The sequence below is a fragment of the Eucalyptus grandis genome, chromosome 9 (assembly GCF_016545825.1).
Source record: "Eucalyptus grandis isolate ANBG69807.140 chromosome 9, ASM1654582v1, whole genome shotgun sequence".
In the NCBI taxonomy this organism is placed as follows: Eukaryota; Viridiplantae; Streptophyta; class Magnoliopsida; order Myrtales; family Myrtaceae; genus Eucalyptus; species Eucalyptus grandis.
In genome coordinates this window covers 34,653,241-34,674,743 of record NC_052620.1, presented here as the reverse complement: position 1 = coordinate 34,674,743, position 21,503 = coordinate 34,653,241, and the positions used below count along the sequence as shown (strand labels likewise).

At 42.3% G+C, this 21,503-nt stretch overlaps 2 protein-coding genes across 5 annotated transcripts; both read left to right on the top strand.

Moving 5' to 3' along the window:
• The first annotated feature begins 2,403 nt into the window (after positions 1-2,403).
• On the top strand, positions 2,404-3,185 carry LOC104419504 (auxin-responsive protein SAUR78). Its single transcript, XM_010031179.3, has one exon. It carries the CDS (start codon positions 2,494-2,496, stop codon positions 2,902-2,904), a length of 411 nt encoding a protein of 136 aa, XP_010029481.1. The 5' UTR covers positions 2,404-2,493; the 3' UTR covers positions 2,905-3,185.
• A 2,386-nt stretch (positions 3,186-5,571) lies between these two features.
• On the top strand, positions 5,572-10,801 carry LOC104419503 (chaperone protein DnaJ). 4 transcript variants are annotated; one of them, XR_005546332.1, is made up of 7 exons: positions 5,572-7,243; positions 7,609-7,693; positions 7,939-8,006; positions 8,945-9,001; positions 9,608-9,847; positions 10,072-10,147; positions 10,260-10,801. XR_005546332.1 is itself a non-coding variant. In XM_010031177.3 (6 exons), the coding sequence occupies exons 1-6, from the start codon at positions 7,139-7,141 to the stop codon at positions 10,320-10,322; spliced, it is 618 nt and encodes a 205-aa protein (XP_010029479.2). In that variant the 5' UTR covers positions 5,572-7,138; the 3' UTR covers positions 10,323-10,801. The 4 variants fall into 4 exon arrangements, 2 of the variants coding, with proteins under 2 accessions (XP_010029479.2, XP_010029480.2); XR_005546333.1 differs by having other exon boundaries at positions 10,256-10,801; XM_010031177.3 differs by lacking the exon at positions 10,072-10,147.
• The last annotated feature ends 10,702 nt before the right edge of the window (positions 10,802-21,503 follow it).

The window sequence follows — 21,503 nt, the reverse complement described above, 5'->3', positions numbered from 1 at the left end:
GGGTGTTTTCTTTGACTTTTAGATGTGTTTTCTATTGACTAACCAGTTGGGGGAACAAAAACACACCAAAATTCGGAAAACTAATTCGCATGAAGCTCTTTCATCGAAAGAAACGCACCCTAGGATCTATATAATGTCCATGAACAACGAATTAAAGCATGCTTCTCAACTTGCTGAAAATGCGATCGGAAACATCAACATGACACGCACACAAACACATCGTATAAGGGAAGGACCACTGCCTCCAGACATAGCCAAAACATTAAATAGCGTTTCGATAAAGAAGCTCCCCTTCGTCCCTCCTGTCCCGAATCGGGACCTTTGGACCACCTAATAAGGATGTCAGCTTCGAATAATATTTAGCCCTTTTGGCGTTTCGTGTTCATCCGCTGCTTTTGCCGCTGCTTTTGTCTACACGGCCCAGAGAAGAACTTCCTCCATGACCGAGTGCCGCTCGTTCGGTAGGAACCATGAAGCACTTTACAGAAGGAAGAGTGACGTCCGTCGTCGTGCGTGCACTCTTCCAGAAGAATTTAGTAGTGGAAGCAACCCTGGCCTTAGCTGTCCGTGTCTGTGTTTTTCTCCATCTCTATCTTACATGGCTGATACAGTGTAAGTGTACTCGATCTGCATGAATTATTGATTATACGGTATTCTTTCTTGGTGACAAGATGAGGCTGTAGAAGGCGGATTACATTGAAAGCATAGTCTCGCGCGGACATGAATTTTCTATCTTACACGATGCTTCTATGAGTGTTTCAATCTATCTCAACTGCTCGACGCATTGCCTTCGTTTACATTTACCAACCATTGAAAGTTTGGTCGAAAGTCAAGTTACCGATGATTGAATCGTTGTGGGACAGAATGTGTCGAGTAATACGTTTGATCCCATCTATCAAGAATGATTCGAGCGCTCGAAACCATTGCAGAAGAGCAGACCGATCACTGCCGTACTTCTATTTACTGCATTTAACTCCGACGGTAAACTTGGCTTCCATATAAAACCTCATGAAATTAATGAGGCGGGATCCTAAAGACGGTACAAAATATTCCTTGGGAGACCTATATGCATGGAACACATTTGTCCCGTCTCTCGAGCGCGAAGACAAAACTGGTCGGTCTCCACAAAAAGTCAGCACCGCACGTAAGGACAGAGAGCGACAACTATTCGCGAACGCAAGAGGACATCACCAGCTTTAACTCGACCCTCAGAAAGAAAACCAGCTGTGTCCTCTCTCTCTCTCTCTCTCTAAGATTCTTGGAACTGGTGCGACTTCCTATTGGCAACCCACAGTTTTTCTTTTCCTTTCTTTTTCTTTTCTTATCCTTTCGGGTCCTCTCTAGCGCGAAGACTCCACACCGGCCGGTGCGATAACGAACAAGGAAGCAACCTAGCTGTGTTCTTATCAGCATGTTTCGAGAAGACAAAAGCAAGAAGGAAGAATGAAAACACAGCTGGGTCAAGAAGAAGAGAACGAAAGGGAATAAAAGGGTTGAAAATTAAATGGGAAAGCGAGACAGACATTAAAGGAGCTCCTAAGAACTGGCCCGCTCGCTTTGGGATTCTCTTGTTAAACTAATGAAGGCTCGTACGAGTCGTGCGTGTTTCACGAAGATAATCAAGCTTTTGGTTGCAACCAAAAGGGATCGATTTCCGGTTAGGTTTCAGTGGGGTTTTTGACACTTCAACACTTCCCCATCATGGGTGGCACTCAGCTGCCTCCCTTTTTCTTTTCTAATTTTTTTAGTGAAAGGATACTCCCATAAGAATCCTCACCTATATGCCCACCTAATCCATGAATTAATTCCACAACCACCAACGGTAGGAAAATAGAAGAACTTGATCAGCTATTGCATGAAGATTATAAAGATGAAAGATGTACATATGTTTTTCAAGGCACTCATGCTATTAAAAATGTACCCAGAAAGGTTACATGCGGATACATATTTTTTGAATGTTCAATTCAAGTAAGACGAGACATGCACATATCTTATCAGTATCTCACTCTAAGAATTTAATAAGTGAGAACACCCCAAAAGGGAAATGGTATGGAAAAGAAAATTTATGGGGTGGGAAGGAGCGGGGGCCATCAGACCATTTCCACGCCAACTACCGAACAACAAGGCGCAACTTGCTGCTTTTTTCCCCTTTTTATTTTTCGATCTTTTACTTGGCCCTCTTTGATATATATATATTTTTGCTTTTTCTGGGGACAAACGAAAATATCTAATATCTAAAAACTTTCACCAAAAAAAAAAAAAAAAAAAAAAAAAAAACGAAAATATCTAAAAATTCGAATATCGACGAGACGAGAACGTCGACTTAGCTGTTTCCGTAAACCCGTGGGCCATGCGCGTCTCTTTGTCCCTCTGTTCCTCTTCTCGCTTATATACGAACCTTCCTCCTCCTTTCTCCTCCACCTCCACCTCCGCCACCAACATCTCTCTCCAAAGCTCACCTGAAATTGTCTCTCTCGCTCTCCCTCCCTGAAAATGGCGAAAATGGGAAAGCTCACGAAGCTCAAGTCAGCCATCAAGAGATTCCCCTCCTTCTCCAAGCTCTCCCGCAGCAACTCCTCCGCCGCCGCCGTCGCTGCAGAAGACGATCCCAGGAGCGCCGCCGCCGCCGCCGGAGCGGGCCGCGACGTGAGGGCGGTGTACGTGGGGAAGTCCCGGCGCCGGTACGACGTGAGCGCCGACGTGTTCGAGCACCCGCTGTTCCAGGAGCTGGTCGACAAGTCGTCGCCGTCGTCCTCCTCCTCCCCGCTGTCGAGCGCCGCGGCGGTGGTGTCGTGCGAGGTGGTGCTGTTCGAGCACTTGCTGTGGATGCTGGAGAACAGCGGCGACGGGGGCGCGCAGCTGGGGTCCACCGACGAGCTGGTCGAGTTCTACACGACTTGTTGACATCGAGGGGCTTGTCGGGCACCACCGCATTCTTTTGATCTCATTGCGAGTTTGATGATGATGCTGATGAATTGATGATGATGATTAGGAACAAGTGTAAAGAGTTTAGAGAGCTAGATTTGAAAAATAAAGAGAAAATTGAGGCGATGATGAGTGTCTGTTATCCCATAGTTTCATTTATATATTTCTTGACTTCCGGATGATGTATATGGTGAAAGCCGATAGGTGAAAAATTTAGGGTTTGTTCTAATTAATTGTGCATAGCTTGATTGAAGAGTAAATGATCCGCATGCCCTTGTGACATGCACGTCGATTCTTCTCTTCGCTAACCATATAATCAATGCGCATGCATCTGCTAACTGGCTAGTAGTCTTCCTAAAGAACACCCTTTTGCTCAATCCAAAAAATGCAGCATGAATTTACTTAGAGAGCATATATTCATCTAGGAATAGGAATAATTATACCCTGAGCTCCGATAAATGCTTTAGAGTTTTCATCCTTCTTTGCAATTTCGGTATGTTATCGAAAGATTTTGATTTCGTTGGTTGATCATCGCTAAACCAACAGAATCGGACTCAAACCATAAGATGATTCTCCCTAATATGACAGTGCACTGGATCAATCTGTTCATGCTCATGTTTTTTTTTCCTCGCTCCCTTGAGTATGAGAGTGCGTCCATTTTGTTCGTAAATTATGAGGTACCATTCGCGTAGATTGTCATAATGTTCCTAACTGGACAACATAGAGCTAGTAAAAAAAATAGGGAATTTAGAGAATCACCCTAGTCTCGTATGTGTACCTTTCGCCCCTTATTTAGGACATCACCATTGCGATTGATCGGGTTCAATTATTTTATGATAGTCAGCATCAGCTGACCAAAGTCGAATTAGAAGACAAATTGTAGTATGTTATGGGAAAAACACAAAATGTGAAAAAAATTATTTTAAAGGGAGGACAATTTATGTTATCTCTTTAATATTTATGTAATCTCTCTCTCTCTCTCTCTCTCTCTCTCTCTGAATATATAAATGGTGTTCTTTCGCCATTGATTCTGATAATTAAGTCAATCCTTACTATACGTATTCTCGAATCAACGGTAATAGAGACATGACTTGTCCAAAAGAAAAAAGAAAAAAAAAGCTAACGCAGCTTGCGCACGCCATGTAGTAAAAACTTCATGTCACTTTCGATCATTCTTAAAGGTAGTAAAAACCGGAAAGTTAGACGACCGCAGGGCGGTCAACGACGATATGAGCAAGAACCAGCTGCGTGGGATGCTCGTTGGGTCATCTGTTAGATTAATGATTAGGTTAGTTATGGAGATGCCTTTTATATTGACCTACAAGCACGATGAATTTTCTTGATTATGATATGATTTTGCTCTCATTAATGTGGTCGTTGCGCATGAAGCACTCCCTTTCCCTTCAAGCCTAAGTCACTTGTACCTCAATCAAGTCATCGATTGTTCTAAACCGCATATACATGAGGAAGAGTCACGTGATTAAACCGCACTTTGGGTTACTAATAAGTCAGGAACTTGATTTCGAGCAACGCCGATGGGTGCACACATGCAAATGTCCGTAGGCGAGGGTGACCGCCTCAAATGAGGAAAGGGGCAAAGGGCATCCGACGAATGAACTCAACTCGTGACGAAAAGAGCGTCGGACTTTCATGACGCGAGCATTGATAAACCATGAAAACTATATGATTTAAGTATGTTGAATCGTAAAGTGTTAGAATAGTTAAATATTAAATCATGCATTTATTTAACAGCTTAAAGTTTTAGAATATTTGATTGTTGTTCCTCTAAAATCTTACAATGTTGGAATAATTAAATATGAATTTACGCATTTATTTAATGGTTTAAGCTTTTAAAATAATTAACAGCGGTCCTACAAAATCTTACATGATATTAAAGAGATTTTAAGTTCAAAGCTTATTAGACCTCATTTGCCTCCTCAATTAAATATGTCAACATTTAATATTACGCAAAAAAAGGACTAAACTAAGTGTGAAGGGGAGTGTTGGGATAATTAAATATTAAATCACGACTTTATCTAATAACTTAAGTTTTAGAATAGTTGGCATTAATTTTACAAAATTTCATATGGTGTCAGATCTTCTGAATTTAAATTTTTTCAGACTCCATTTACCTCCCCAATTAAATATATCCAAAAAACTAGATTAAGTGTGATAAGGATTGTTAGAATAATTAAATATCAAATTATGTCTATATTTAATAGCTTAAAATTTTAAAATAATATGTAGTGATGCTACGAAATTTTACATAAATATTGTTTCGGTTTTCATCATGTCAGATTAGAAAGCTTTTGGATTTCATGATGAACTATGCACGCCCTTCATTTATACAGGGACCAATGCCTGAAGTTATTGTAGCTAGCAGTGATATAAATGGTCGAGAATGATGGAAGAGTGGACCGGAGAGCAGCTGTAAAATTTGGCAAAATTACGGATGGGGTGGTTCAGAAAACATGTAGCAGTGCTTTGCACACCAGCCGACGTTGGTGCACCGAACTGTCCATCCACCCATCACATCCCGGGGGGACATCAAACATGTATGGCCACATCAAATCAAACGTGACTTTGAAATCCTACCTCGTCAGGACTCGAGCTCAAGTGGTTTATCAGAATCTCTCTCTCTCTCTCTCTCTTCCCAGTAGACACGAACGTCAAATTATCGGATCCAATCCGAGTTGCGTGCTGTCTGGTGTCTGATAAGATGAGCGAGCAGCCAGCCAACCAGGCCACCGTCTTATCTCGATCCTCTCGATCAAATCCTGAGAGCAAATTGCTGTTCGATGCGACCTCCATTTCGATCTCCCTCTTCTCTTCTCGGTGGGCCTCCGCCCACAGACTCGCTTCTCTTCCCTTCGGTTGCCATCACCCGCACCGTCTGCCGGAGCACACGAGTCCTTCAGGCGGTCTTAGGCAAGCAATTTCCTTTTTCGACTCGAACTCGCCTGCATAGGCTTGCATGGGTCTACCCGCACTCGGTCATTTTGCATTAGTAGATAATGGACAAAACTCTGAACATGGAGCACGAGGTTTGTGGTACTTGCCCGAGCCGTCTTGGCCGCCCTATCGATCGGGTTTATTCTCACCTCCAGGTTATTTGTCTTAATCTAATTGAATAAAAGTGAAATGACAACATTTGTTGGAACAAAAATGGATTTTGATTTGGTTAAACAGTGCGAATTTAAGGGGATTAGAACGATTTCTTTGTCATCTTGAAAACATTAGAGGAATTCGTCCAATTTTGTCATAATTTAAGGGATCTCTGAAAGTTATCTTGTGCCCTTTAAGCCCCGAACAACAGTGACCCCGATGCTATTATGTGAGTCATGAATCGAATCCAACCCACGTAAAAATAGTGTCGGTTGCTCATCCGAAAGAAGAAAAAGCTGGATGGGTATGACTCTTGGTTGCTCCTGGAAGCAAATTAAACAAATTACGCGAGCAGGAAAAGAAAAAAGAAGAAGAAGAAGAAGAAGAAAACGCTTTCAAGATATTGTCCGATCGTCCTGACTCTTGGTCGGCCGAGTTAGATAAGACTTAAGTCGCCTGTAATGTGGAGCTCTCTTGGTCACGAGTTTGACTTCTCTGGTCGCTCCGTGATCTTAGAAAGTCCTGATTTGCCGATGACGCGGCTCTGGCTTGTGCACCACTTGTAGGGTAAATCCGGTTTCATCCCAACTTACGTCCGGTGGCGTGGTGATGACGGGTTTGCTTAAAATGAGCATAAGTTATTACTTAAATCGAACATGCTAGCTACGGGTGTGGTGCTCGTGTGTCGGATAATGCTTAGAAGGGGACGGCCGAAGCCGGTCGCTCTTTTGCATTTCTTTTTGCCGATCAAGAAAAAGAGAGTAGGGGACCAGGACTTCGGGCAAATGGAAGGAGGAACACGTTGCGAATGGAGACACGTTAAAAAAAGCCCGGCTTCTCGAGTGTTCTTGTGTGTTTATGGAGAAGGGAGCTCCCTCTCCTTCTCTCGTCTTCGCTTCCCTTCCGTTCCACGGAAAACAGTGCGAATGCTTCCGTGCAGGATATCTCAAGACACGTCCTCCAAAGTTCAGAACTTTATTCGCATTAATATAATGGGTTCGCTCCATATTCCCATTCCCCGACTTCAAAGTCCTGCATTTTTTCTTTGGAACGTTAAGTCGTAAAGGAAAGGTCTTCGTCTGCCGATTGGTCTTGAGAAATAACAAGCATGGCAAATGGTGACGAGAAGAGCGAAGACTTGTACGCAGTTCTGGGGCTGAACAAGGAGTGCACCACTTCGGAGCTCAGGAGTGCTTACAAGAAACTGGCCCTGGTTAGTACTGCCACACCTTTTCGGTAACCAACCATCTTCTGCGATTGTTACTGGTTTCGTCATGTTGGAAACACTAGTTTTTCCCCCCTTTCTACTAGTGTTTGGCATGTGTTATGTTATATTGCTAATTGGGAGATGCAAGTCAATCATGTATACGGTGCTTCGTGGATAAGAGAACCTGTATTTGCATTTGAAGTTCTGTGGACATTCATCGGTGACATGTGACTATCTTTTTAGGCTTTCATAGTTTCTGATTTCTGCTCAATGTGTTCATTCATGTTGTTCTTCAGCAAGGCATGCGCAAAACATTTCCTTTTAATTTGTGGGATGTGCGTGCTAAGAATGTCTGTTTCTGTTTGGTTTAGAGATGGCACCCGGATCGTTGCTCTGTGTCGGGAACTTCAGAAGAGGCCAAGACAAAATTCCAGGAAATTCAACAGGCCTATTCTGGTGCGAGCAATTGCATTTTGCTTAAAAACTTGCTTATTGTGTTGATTGGGCAATCCATGGTAATTCTGCAAGGGAACTAGTTTAAAAGGTTGTCATGTGACTTGGAAAAGAAAATGTCGCCAAAGTTTGGTTCTGACATTTCCCCCGTTTTATTTTAATTTGATTCGATAGAAAATCTCAGTATGAAGCTTCTTATTTTATACTGAATGCTTGAATGATAACCTATGTGACTTTATTGTTTTCAGTTCTATCCGATGAGAACAAGAGGTTTCTTTACGACATCGGAGCCTATGACAACGATGATGACGAAAATGTAAGCTTTTGATAGTGTTTTGCAGGGTCTCTCAGTTAGTTTTCTTGTGTATTTTACTTTGTCTATGTCTGGAGGATGGCTGGAGATGTCTTTATTCCTTGGTTTTGTTCCGGTTCCTTTAGAGTTTATCTTTGCGGGCAGACGTCTGGTGAATTGTGTCAAGGTGCTTTTCGTGTCGTAGATCTTACATTTTTCAAATACACACTTGGATTCAAGCCTTAGCCTCATATTTGTTTCTCAATGCTGTTTAGATATGTCTTGTTTCGTGCTTGAACTGATTTGCATGTCGATGTTCTGCGTGTCATCATTGCTCAAGATGTTTGATGCATGCAATGCAAAAGGTGTCTATCAAGCAATATCTCTTTCATCAGATTTCCTGTGACATAGAGGATGAATTGCTAGAGTTAATTATTTGCTTCTACATTGAAGCGAAGTTCACAGACACTTCAATGCTGCAATATATCAGTATATTCTTGGAAAGACACCACATGAAATTGGTTTTAATGAGCTACAGGTTTTTAAAAGATTTTTTTCCTAACTTCTGAAGCCAATACTCCCAATCGACAGATAGTTATTTAATTTTTTATATCTCTTCCTTTTAGACTAGTCTGCTGTCAACCAACAACCAATTGTGCTCATAATAATAAGTTGCTAGAGCTTCAGATTATAATGCTCATGGAGTTGAAGGCAGGAATAGTGCCTGGGGCCTGTTGACTAGTTAATTTCCTTAGGCTTCAGGAAGCTGCCATGATCTGCTCTTAGCTTCGGTGAAGTGCAAATGACATAAACGGTTGCCATTGTGTTGGGAGCATATTGATTGTGGTGTTGTGGTTTCCTTCCCTCTTTTTAACCTCTGTGGAGTTTTGCATCTTTTGACTGCATTCCTGCATTGCTTGGTTTCCAGATTGATTTTGATTTAATCTGTGATATGCTTGCAGGGGATGGGTGACTTTATGAGCGAGATGGCAGTTTTGATGAGCCAAACAAAGTCAAATGTAAGTCATCACACGTCCATGTTCTGTCCTATCCAGTGAAATTGCTGATCCATAAAAAATTGCTCAAAATCTAGAACCTAGTGTACATTTGCATGCCATTTTACATCGCGTAAACCAATCAACATAATATCTCTATGACTTATTCATCGAATATGAATGGGAATTCGCACAGGAAAGATCATTGTTTGGGCCATTATTTGGGCAATTCTAAATCTCAATCTGCTTAAGGAGCTTTTGAAGATTCATATTTTGCTTCCATTACCACTGCCTGCTTATCTCTGATGGATAGGTTTATGTGAATCTTATTTTGTTTGTCTTGCTTATTAGTTTCTTAGAGTTGTTAGGGAGTAAATGTTGCAATTGTTGTGTTTTGATGGAGTGGATAGAAAACGAATCCAGGAAGAGAGAGATCTTGATTTGTTTTCTGATGGATCAGAAGGGAACAGATGGACCTTCTCTCGTAAGATCTCATTAACTGTTGAAGGATGACTAGCACTTAATGTAGTTGTCGGCGACCAATTTTGATAGCCTGGTGTCCTGATATGTCTTCTTCGTCTCTGGGATGATTTTCTTGGCCTCGCGATTTACAATTTTCGCGATCTACAGGAAATGGGGCAGTGGAGCTTCGAAGAGTTACAGGAAACATTTGATGACATGTTTCGGAGGGAAATCAAGACGCCTTTTGTAGGCTCAGAGATGGTGGATCCGACTACATCTTCATCTTCGTGCGAGGGTTACTACGAGACTTCTACTTCCAGCAAGAAGCGTGATTTCGCAGTAATGAACTCCGGCAAGAAAGAGGGGGCCCACGGGTCTGATCTACACTTTAAAATTTTTTGTCCAGAGGTGAGCATCTGTCTCTCTCGGTTTTGCTTTAGCTTACTATAGGTTGCATTGTTTACAACGAAGTGTGAAGGACAACTCAAGGATAAGTGTACTTAGTTGATTAACATCTCCTGAGGGGAAATAGGCCATCGATTACCTGCTGATACCGAGAGGATGAAAATCCCCTTGTGCTTTCGCTTGATCATTTTAGAAATGATTGCCGCTTAATCATGTTTATGTTTGAGGCGCACGGATTATGATGGAACATCTCTGGATAGGCATTGGCCTTTGACCATAATCGAGCGCATTAGCCAATGCCAAGTATGTTAGTATCGTGTTTCGCCTTTCTCTAGTTAAAAACGTTTTGCATGTTGTCCGAGCCCAAAATGGTCGAAAATAATGCAAAGTTGGTTCTTCAATTTCATGGAGACAGATGAAGAGGTCGCAAGATGTGGAGAAAGGAAAGGAGGTTTCATCCAGTAGGATGAAAACGTGATCGGCTTCTGCATATTCCTAACAACAGGAGGAAGCCCGACGTCGAAGATGTACCTAACTTTTGAGTTGGTTGATCAAGGCAGGGCGTGATACCACTCGTTCCTGCTGTCAAGAAAGTGGGAGTAACGACTATTTTGTGCTTTTGACAAAGTTACCAATGACAAATTGATAATAGCTTCCGATCACCCTCATGCCTTGGGCAACATCTATGTACATATATTAACGTTAATAATGTGTCTCCGGGGCAACTTTGTCTTAGCCTTAGTCTTTTGTCCAAAGAAGCAAAAGCAAGAAAAGTCTCTGTGGGGAAATAAGAGGCATTGGAGAGATAATCCTCCCACAACCAAGGCCCAAAGTTCATCCTCCATTTACGCAGACATAACCGCGCTCATTCGATAGCTTCAGTTCGAGAGCATGAAATGCGATGTCTTTCTCTTATCAGTGATGGAGGAAAATATAGTGCTTCGAGCTATAACTTTATTGGAGGACGTATAATGGATGGATTGTTCTTCAACATTCATATCTAATCCTTTGTGTTCGCGAAAGACTGGCCAAGCTTGGATCTTTCTTCAAAATTCAAGCCGTTGTACATTATTATACGCGTGTTATTATTTTCTGAAATGACAGCTTAATATGACTATACTAATCAAACATTGAGGCTAATTCTTAGCATTATAACAGCATAATGGGATCTCCTCCTCCTCTCGTTCCTCCCTTAAGTCCCCATCTTTGGGCCGACTGTAGAGGCGCCTCCGACATCCCGTTCATCCCGAGAGTGCCCGTGTTCCTGCTCTCCAATGCCTCGCCGCTTGACACCATCGACGCTGCAGCCTTCTCCAAGCTTGCTGCCGAGGGCTCCCTCGCTGACCATCTCCAGGCCTTCTGTGCCGCTGCCCACCTGCTTTGCTACTCGGACCTTGCCCCAAGCCTCGAGAAGCACCCGACCGACTCCAAGAAACACCCCGACGACTAGTACGTCCCCGTCAGTGGCATAGCCATGGATAGAAGTGGAGCTGAGTACCTTCTTCAGAGAATTGAGGCGGGGACAAAAAGCCCAAGGGGTCCTTTTTGCCCGGTAAGATGTCTGTCGTCCAGATTACCCTTTTTCAACTGGGAAGATTCAATGGCAGATCAGACCCAGCAACGCCCAGTGGTCTCGCTTGTCGCCAATGCGTTATGTGGCAGATGGCGACGCTGTGGTTAACCTCGACCTTGGTCTTGGCATAAAGCAGATCCGCCTCGTAGACCTGGACCTTGGGGATCGATTGGCAGTTGCACAGGCACGGGAAGAGCAGCTCGTGGCGCGACACGGCCTTGGTCACCCTCCTGCCGTTGATCCCCTTAACTGTCCCAACCATGACGTCGGGCCTCCACCCAGCTGTACTCTCCGTGATCCGGGCGGCAAAGTTGGATGTGCTCGATCCCAACAGAAAGGTGGAGATCAACCACAGCGCCGCCATATGCCATATAACGCTTTGGCGCGAGTGAGACCATTGGGCATCACTGGTCTGCCACTGGGTCCGGGAAGTAGAGCACCAGGCGGCGGCACAGAAGGCCAGGAGGTGGTCGGCCAGGGTGCCCTCGGTAGCTAGCTTTGTGAAAGCCGCTGCTTCGACGGCATCAAGTGGTGAGGCCTTTGGAGAGCAGGAACACGGACGCTCTTCGGGTGAACGGCTTGTCGGAGGCGCCTAAGCCACCGGTCCAAAGACTGGGGACCTATGAAGCATGGACATGTTGCCCGTGCTTCCGTGTCGTGTCCGACACTTATCGGAGTGTGTCGGACACGTCGACACCCTCGAATACGGTTGGACACGCGGTCAAACTGTTGGTGTTTTTGTGGAAGCTTGTGTGTGCAAGTGTGAGTGTTAGAAGAGAGTACAAGGGAACAAAAAAGAACTTTTTTATATTGATTATAGTATAAAGGGAAGTGGAGGAGCTTGCTTACATTTATTTGTTTGCCGCTCCCCCCTCTTTCCTATTTATAGGGACTAAATACAACATTCTAGATTTATGTGGAATGTTGTCCAGTTTATTCTAGGAACTTCTAGATTGTAGTTTATCCATTCTTCTTCTAGAGATTTCTACATTTGTGCTTCTACACTTTTCTTTTGCCACCTAAGCTAGATTTTCATAGGGATTTTTCTTGACTTTTCTAGCTAATATCAATCTTGAAGTTTTTAGAAATTGGATCAATAGTTTAACACTCCTCCTTGATCCAATTTTGTGTTACACCAAGCTTCTTCCGCAATGTCTCAAACTTGGCTAGCAGTAGTACTTTAGTAAAGATGTCCGCCACTTGTTCCTCGATTTTGCAATATTTCAGCTTGATCTCTTTGTTATTTTGCGCCTCTCGTGTGAAGTGATATTTGATGTCAATATGTTTGGTTCTTCCATAAAATACTGGATTCTTTGATATAGCAATTGCGGACTTATTGTCGCAAAGTATCGGAGTTGCTTCCATCTGTGCTTCTCCGATGTCTTCTAGAATTCTTTGAAGCCATATTGCTTGACTGGTGGTCATTGCAGCTGCGATGTATTCAGCTTCTGCAATAGATTGTGCCACTGAGTCTTGTTTTTTTGGATGCCCATGAGAATATTCTAGATTCCAATGTGAAGGCATAGCCAGTAGTATTTCTCCTATCATAACCTGCCTAGTCGCTATCAGTGTAGCCAATGAGCTTGGCGTTTGCACTTGGGCGATACCGAATGCCATAATCTATAGTTCATCGTAAATATCTGAGAATTCTCTTGGCAGCTCCAAAGTGAATTTGACTCGGACTTTGCATGAATCGTGATAGTGAACTTGTTGCATACATAATATTTGGTCGTGTAGTAGTGAGATATAGCAGACTGCCAATTAGCCTTTTGTAGAGGGAGGCATTAGCTTTTTTTGCTCCATCTTCTTTCAATAGTTTCTCATTTGTCATAAGCAGAGTTGAAACTGCTTTGCAATAGTTCATCTTGAATTTCTTTAAGAGGTTCTCGGTATATTTTTTTCTGCGAGATAAACACTCCTTCGTTTTGGTCAATCTCGATGCCAAGGAAGTAATGCATCAAGCCCAAGTCTTTCATCTCAAAAGTCTTCATCAATTCTTTTTTGAATTCTTGGATCATTGTCTCATTATTTCCTATATATATATGAGATCATCTACATATAGAGAGACAATGAGAGTGTTGCACTTACCTTGGGTCTTGATGTAGAGTGTCGGCTCACTCATACTCCTCCCGAATCCTTGCTTGATGAAGTACTCATTGATTCTACTATACCACGCTCTTTTTCTTCTTGGCCTTTGAGGATAAAGCCTTGTGGTTGTTCTACGTATATTTTGTCAATTCTTGATAACTCATTTTTGAACTAGTAACTAAATGTTGTACCGTTTCTTTGGTTTACAAAGGATGATTTACTCAGTGGATGGCTTGAATTATTGAATTGATGTACCATGCTGTACATTGTAACATGTCCCCTAGATGTACCGGAGCAGGTCATTGCCCACTACCAACTATCTTTTATAAACTAGAGAGCAGTATCAATTCAAAAGACATATTACAAAACAAGAGTTTATCCAAGGGCAACGCACCTGCTTATAGAAATCAAAGGCATTCGCCAAGTATATTTTTTCAAAAAATTCAAAACTTAACACGATTTGACGAGACTTCAGAACATTTTTCGTGAAGAATTCAAAGTTTGTTTTAACTTAGGGAGAATTACCAAAAAAGTCCTAATCCTATTGCAATTGTGCCAATTCAGTCATAAACTTTTTTTTTTTTTTGGCCAATTTAGTCCTAAACCTTTTACAATTGTGCCAATTCAGTCCATTCGGCCAAAATTGGCCGGCGGCGCGACGTGGACGCCGGTCGGCCGGCGAACGATTTTTTAATAATTTTTTTTTTCGATTTTTTTTTTATAATTTTTATAATTTTTTACTTCCTATCTTCTTCTTCCTCTCGGCTAGCGCCGGTCGGCGCCGAGGCGAGAGGCTCGCCCCCCGCCACCGGGCGAAGGCCACGGCGAGGCCGAGCCTCGCCGGCGAGGTCGAGCTCGCCCGCCGAGGCCGCCGTCGCCCCCCAAGGCGAGGTCGAGCCTCACTAGATCCGGCGACGGTGGCCTCGCCGTCGCCGGGCGAGGCTCGCCTTCGCCGATGGCCGGGGGCGAGCCTCACCTAGCGACGGCGGCCTCGCCGGCCACCGGCGAGGCTCGACCTCACCATGGCCGGGCGAGGCCGAGTCTCGCCTTGGGCGGGCGACGGTGGCCTTGCCGTCGTCGGTTAGGCTCGCCCCCGCCGAGGCCACCGGCGAAGGCGAGCCTTGCCTTGGGCGGGCGGCGAGGCCTCCGTCGGCGAGGCGAGGCTCGCCTTCGCCGGTGGCGGCGGGGGCGGGCGAGGGCGACCTCGCCGGCCCTCGCCTTTGGGCGGCGGCGCAGAGGAAGAAGAAGATAGGAAGAAAAAAAAATTAAAAAAGTTAAAAAAAATTAAAAAAATCGAAAAAAATTTTAAAAATTGTTTGCCGGTCGGCCGGCGTCCACGTGGCCGGCCGGCCAATTTTGGCCGGATGGACTGAATTGGCATAATTATAAAAGGTTTAGGACTAAGTTGGCCAAAAAAAAAAGTTTAGGACTAAATTGGCACAATTGCAATAGGTTTAGGACTTTTTTGGTAATTCTCCCTTTTAACTTATATAGGTTCCAATCATTTTCTGTAATTCGGATCAAAATAGGGCATAAAGCCAAGTTACAACAAGTTTACCAAATGGCATTTTGGACGCTTAATTGGACTCTAGAAATCATGGAAATTTTCACGTTATAGTTTAAGATGTGGTCTAAAACTTTTATGGACACTAGTCCAAATTATTTATCAAATAACCTATTGGAAATGAAAACCAATTTAAGGTTCAAAAATAGCTTATAAAAATAATTTTGGACTCGCACGGTTTTTGAAATTAAATTATGTCATAGAACAAGTTATAAGGCACGACTTTTGTGAAGAAAGTCTCATAGAATTTGTACCAAAAAAACCTGCACAAAATTAGCAAAATTTGGCCTACAATAATTTGATCCAAAAATCGTGGCACCCTCATGTGATCTAAGCTCAAACCAATACAAACTTCAATATCCAGCATTCCAACAACGTATTAATATACTCAATGTATTAAAATATTAACACCACTTGCAACACATATATTCCGAAACCATTGATAAACACGATTAAGCACAAAAACAACCGAGGGGACTACAATACTAGGAAATCGATCACAACATATGGAAATTGACCAACGTAGCATGAATAGGAAGTAATTCACTTGCCTCAAGTCCGAAACACTTTGACGCGGTTCAAGGACTCTCGGAGAAGTCCTGAGCGAGCTGACTCACGGCTGGCTTTTGGCAGGTCGTGGCAGGCCAAGAAAGACAACGCTGGAGACGGGCGATGATGCGAGCGACTGGCTGAGCTGAGGCGTCGCTGGCGGCCGAACTCGTGAGGCCATGGTGGTGGGGTCGCGAGAGAAACAGAAGGGCGAAGGACGGTGGACGTTCTGCTCGAAGGAGGAAGGATGAGATGGGAGAATGGTTCTGTGACCGAGTGAAGGAGAGAGCGCCAGCCCTTTTTACCTCGACCATCTGTCCTTGAGTTGCTGGGGTCTTCAAGCATTGAGGATGCAGCAAAGGGGCGACAGCTGGGCAAAAACGTGGCTGAAATTTGTGAAATGGAGAGGGCCGTTGCCTCGTCCATCACCAGATGGGGTGTTCGTCACCAAGAGAAGCGGACAGATGGCGAGGGAGAGGAAGACAGGCGAGGCCGGGAGCTGCGGTGGCTGCTGGGGTGGCATCGCGGCGGTGCGGTGGCCGTGATGGGGCGGGATATAGATATATATACAGACACATTCTCTTTAGTTACACGTTTTCATCTCGTCACTGCAACTAATGGCCAATAATTCGTCTTGCCCTCCTCTCTCTCATGCTCTTCTCATACTCTAGTGCAGAGGCTGTGAAATCTGGTTCTGCTAGAGATGCTGATGGCGTTCCACGCCAATGCGGAGGCGACTGCCTGTGCGAAGGTGTCGGCTTCAAGCCCAGTTCAAACAGGCCAAGATCGAGGGAACAGCGTGGTGAACAACGGCACGGACACGATGAATCAAGAGGACGACAGTGCTGGAGATGCAGATGTCATCAAAGCGGTGCCGACTAGGGCCTCAGACACTGATGAGACAGAGGTGCCTGCTGTATAGTCGGAGTTGGAGAGAGGAGACACCTGAGTCATAAGCTTGGCGCAAGACGCCGCACACTTAAGTGCCATAACTTTAAAATGGTACACACTTAAGTGCCCATCATCGGAGTAAAATGGGACACTTAAGTGCCACTCCGCGAAAATCCGGCCAAATGGTGACGTGGCGACTTTCCCGTGAGCTCGGTCCAAAACGGCGTCGTTTTGCATCACGACATGGCGGAGAAAATGCAAAAACGATGCGTTTCGCGTCTACGTGTAAATAATAGTATATAAATTAATTAAATTAGATTTAAAATATTCAAAAAATTTAAAAAAATTAAAAAAATTAAGAAAAATTTTAAAAATTAAAAAAATTTAAAAATTTTAAAAATTAAGAAAAATTTAAAAATTTTAAAAATTAAGAAAAATTTAAAAATTTTTAAAAAATAAGAAAATTTTAAAAAATTTTAAAAATTTTAAAAATTTTAAAAAATAAGAAAATTTTAAAAAATAAGAAAATTTTAAAAATTTTTAAAATTTTTAAAATTAAGAAAATTTTAAAAAGTAAGAAAATTTTAAAAATTAAAATTTTAAAAATTAAAATTTTAAAAATTAAGTAAATTTTAAAAATTAAGAAAATTTTAAAAATTAAAATTTTAAAAATTAAAATTTTAAAAATTAAGAAAATTTTAAAAATTAAGAAAATTTTAAAAATTAAGAAAATTTTTAAAAATTTTAAAAAAATTAAGAAAATTTTTAAAAATTTTAAAAAATTAAGAAAATTTTAAATTTTTTTAAAAATTAAGACAAATTAAAAAAAAAAAATTATAAAAAATTATAAAAGGGGGTGGGAGGCCGAACGGGGCGGCTCCCTTGCTGCCGCCGCCGGCTCCCTCACCACCGCCACCTCCACCGCCGCCGCCTCCCCCTCCCCTTTTTTTTTTTAATTTTTTAATTTTTTTAATTTTCTTATTTTTTTAAAAATTTTAAAATTTTCTTATTTTTTAAAATTTTTTAATTTTTCAAAATTAAAACTTTTAAAATTTTCTTATTTTCTAAAATTTTTAAAATTTTTAAAATTAAAATTTTAAAATTTTCTTATTTTTTTAAATTTTTTAATTTTTAAAATTAAAATTTTTAAAATTTTCTTATTTTTTTAATTTTTTTTAAAATTTTTAAAAGTTTCTTTTTTTATTAAATTTTTAAAATTTTTTAAAATTAATATTTTTAAAATTTTCTTACTTTTTAAATTTTTTTAATTTTTAAAATTAAAATTTTTAAAATTTTCTTTTTTTAGAAAAATTTTTAAAATTTTTTAAAATTAAATTTTTATATTTTTTTAAATTAAAATTTTTAAATTTTTTTTTAAATTATTTTTAAATTTTTATGCTGATTTGGAGCTCAGGCGAGCCACGTAGGCAAATAATAATAATAAAATATTCCACGTAGGATTTCGCAGGGTCGGGAGGTGGCACTTAAGTGTCCACTCGAAAAAAAAAAAGACTTAAGTGTACCGTTTTGAAGTTATGGCGACTTAGTGTGTGGCGTCTTAAGATTATGGCACTTGTGGTGGACTTCTGCCGTCGGAGTTGATTGTTTCGGGGCATTGAGCAAGGCTTTTTTCCTTTTGACAATGTTTCGATTTGTATTGGGGTGATTCTTCTTCTTCTTGTCTTTGTTTTATTTTTCTCCTTCCAAATTTTCATGTTCATCCTTTGCCAGCAATTGCTACGGATCTGATGATGTCTTGTCCTGTTCATATCTGGATTAGCCATGTTGGAATGTTTGCAAGAAAGATAATCTGGCTCGAATCAAATCGAAATCTGTATAATGATGATGCGTACATGCGACAAGAATGAATCTATTGCATGCGTATGCATATAAGGTTGACATATGCACTGAATCCACGTTATGGCAACATATCTAATGCCTCCGTCGAACCCTCGCCACAGAGGCAGCTCCACATCAAACCGTGCAGAGGCAGTCCTCCTCCTGCGCCTATCAGAGAGAGAGAGAGAGAGAGCAAATCGAGCCAAGGCATGATATATGCCTTCACTATCCATGCTAAAGACAAAGCTGCACCATCGAGGACAGCCTTTCAGTCCTCCACGTACGGCAAATATTTACAACGACATTCTGACCCTCCAAAGAAGAACAGAAAAAGAAAATTTAATCATAAGACACAGACCAAATCCCAAAGCATAAATTGCGCCTTCCCTTGAAGTTGTTGAAGATGGTCCTGCACCCTCGGTGAAGTCCTAGCTGGACTAAGGTCGGCCTCATAGACCCGGACCTTGGGGACAGAATGACGGTAGTACAGCAGGTACGGATACAGCATCTGATGGCATGAGACGGTTTGGTCACCTGCCTGCCGTTTATTCCATTCACTGTCCCAATCATTACGTCGTGCCTAGACCCGACTGTGCTCTCCGTGGACCGAGCTATGATGTTGCCACCAAGATGCAAGTGATGAAGTGGATCGTGTACTCAATGGACCCCATGGCAACATCATAGCTCGGTCCACGGAGAGCACAGTCGGGTCCAGGTATGACGTAATGATTGGGACAGTGAAGGGAATAAACCACAGGCGGGTGACCAAATCCGTGTCTTGCCATCAGATGTTGTATCCGTACTTGTTGTACTATCGTCATTCCATCCCAAGGTCCGGGTCTATGAGGCCAATCTCCTCGATCTGACAACGAAATTGAAGATCAACCATGGATTGGCAATTTGCCACTTGGACACATTAGCATGGAGCGCCACTCATTGGGCCCTTAGGGTCACAACCAGGTCAAATTGAGGTCTGTCATTGGATATTTGACGACCCGACTTGGACGATCGCCGATTGAAACCGGGCTATGGCAAATTGAGTCAATAGTCATGACATCAGTGTCCATACACCTAAATAAAATAATGAGATAATTATTTTACTTCTACGAACCAAAGATTTTGGGTAGAGGGACTTGGTTACACTAGACTAACTATTCTAATGCCTTTTTGTTACCTTTCGCTTTTGTTTTGAAAAGTATTTGGCAGGCAGCTTGATTTGATTTTAATTCACTTCCCTAACATGTGAGGTGATCATGCGGGTGCACAAACCACTAATTTAACACTAAAAAAGTAATGAATAAATTGCAAAACTTACCTCAAAGCAACGAAAGTATCTGCAATATTAAATCAGAATTCACATCATTAACCTTATATATGATTTCTAATTAACACGCAATTTTTTTTTTCACTTATGCATGCAATCTGACCTAATGACAGGCAATTTCTAGCTAAATGGACCTAACCACAATCACTAAATGGCATGCCTTTCATGAATCTAATTCTATATGACATGCAATAACATTTTTTTTTGTGTTTTCTTAATAAATGTGCAATTTATCCTAGAAAATGGAATTAACTTATCCTAAGAGATTTTTTGTATTTTTTTTTATGAAATTCGAAATTAGAAAAATGTGAAAATTATCTAGCTAAATTAAGATTCTATCCAACTTATATTAAGGATTAGGTCAGGCTAAACCCTAATTTAAACCAAGATATTATCTTAACTTAGCAATCTCTAACCTAAGATGCAGTCTATCTAAATCAATCTAAACTTAAAATGAAATATGCAATTTCATTCTAATGTGCGATGACGTACAAATGATGCCCTAATTCTATATGATATAAGCATGATGATTTTTGTTGATTTTTATTAAATTCGAAATTAAAAAAAAAGTCAAATAATTAAACATGCAATTTAAGCTAATGAAACAAAAAATCTAACATCCTAAATTTATGTTTTTTTTTTGTTTTGTTTTGTTTTTTTCGAAAATTCATGATAAATAAAATGTTTAGTCTAAATATGCAAATAACCCTAAAGCATGCAATATTCTCACTCAAACATATTTCAAGATAAATAAAGCAATCAAGACAAGTCAAACCATTCACAAAAATATCACACATCATTCAGACAAAAGGGTAATATTTCGCTAGTAAAATCGATATGATTTTTACTTAATTCGAATATTGGTTTCTGAATTTCGATCCTTGAATGACTACTCGCGATGCAACGTGGCGATGCTCAGTTGCTCGAAAGTCACCCGATGGGCTCCACGAGACCTGTAAGCTTGGCGAGGGACTCGTCGGTGGACGGTGAATCTCAGTCTCCCACGGTTGGTTTACGCAAGGAAATCCACTAGCCTTCTGACAATCCCACTTATTGTCAAACTTTGACCTTCGAAGACCCACGCCTAAATTTTCAACCTCCAAGGAAAGACTAGTGTGCTTTGTGCAAGGCGTGGCTGCTTCGTCGTTGATGCAAGGACGCGCGATACTGGGACTCGGTTTGGAATGGACAGGCTTGAGCTTGGACAGCAGCTGATGGCGCAGCGAGGACAGCAGCAGGCTCGAATCAGGGGCTGCGGCTCGTCGCTCGGGCGGAGGGCTCGGTTGGCAGGGCAGCAGGGGCGACGGATTCGGGGCTGGCTCCCGGGTCGGTGCTTTGCAGGCGTCGAACGAGCGAGCAGGGGCTCGGTGAGGTGCGGCAGAGGGAGAACCCAGCAGCAGGGAGGCTTGGCGAAGGCGCGGTGCTGGGTTAGGCGGGACAGAGACGGCACCCGGGCAGGAGCAGCAACGGTCTCTGGTTGGAGTAGAGACGGAGCTAGACGGAGAGGCGACGGCAGCAGGGGCGGAACGACGAAGCAGCAGGGCGAAATCGCAGTGGGCTTCGGCTTCAGGAGTCGCAGGGACGTCAGGTCACTGGATCTCCGCTGGGCGAAATATCGGTAGTGCGGCGAGGGTTTCTATTGCCGGCGAGTACTGGACGTCGGAGATCTCCTCGGAGAAACTCTCGGCCATTGTTGTAAGAGTAGGTGGCTTTCTCGAGGAGAGGTCCCAAGGCCGTCGCCGGAGCCCGGCGGAGGGGGGCTGGCCGGCGTCTGCGGCGGCCGCACGGCGGAGGCAAGGCGGAGGGGGTGGAGAGATCGGGCGTGGAATTT

Coding starts and splice junctions, on each gene's coding strand:
- LOC104419503 (XM_010031177.3), top strand. CDS start 7,139: ATGGCAAATGGTGACGAGAAGAGCGAAGACTTGTACGCAGTTCTGGGG. Junction 7,694..7,938: donor AATTCAACAGGCCTATTCTG/GTGCGAGCAATT, acceptor TATTGTTTTCAG/TTCTATCCGATGAGAACAAG. Junction 9,002..9,607: donor TGAGCCAAACAAAGTCAAAT/GTAAGTCATCAC, acceptor CGCGATCTACAG/GAAATGGGGCAGTGGAGCTT.
- LOC104419504 (XM_010031179.3), top strand. CDS start 2,494: ATGGCGAAAATGGGAAAGCTCACGAAGCTCAAGTCAGCCATCAAGAGA.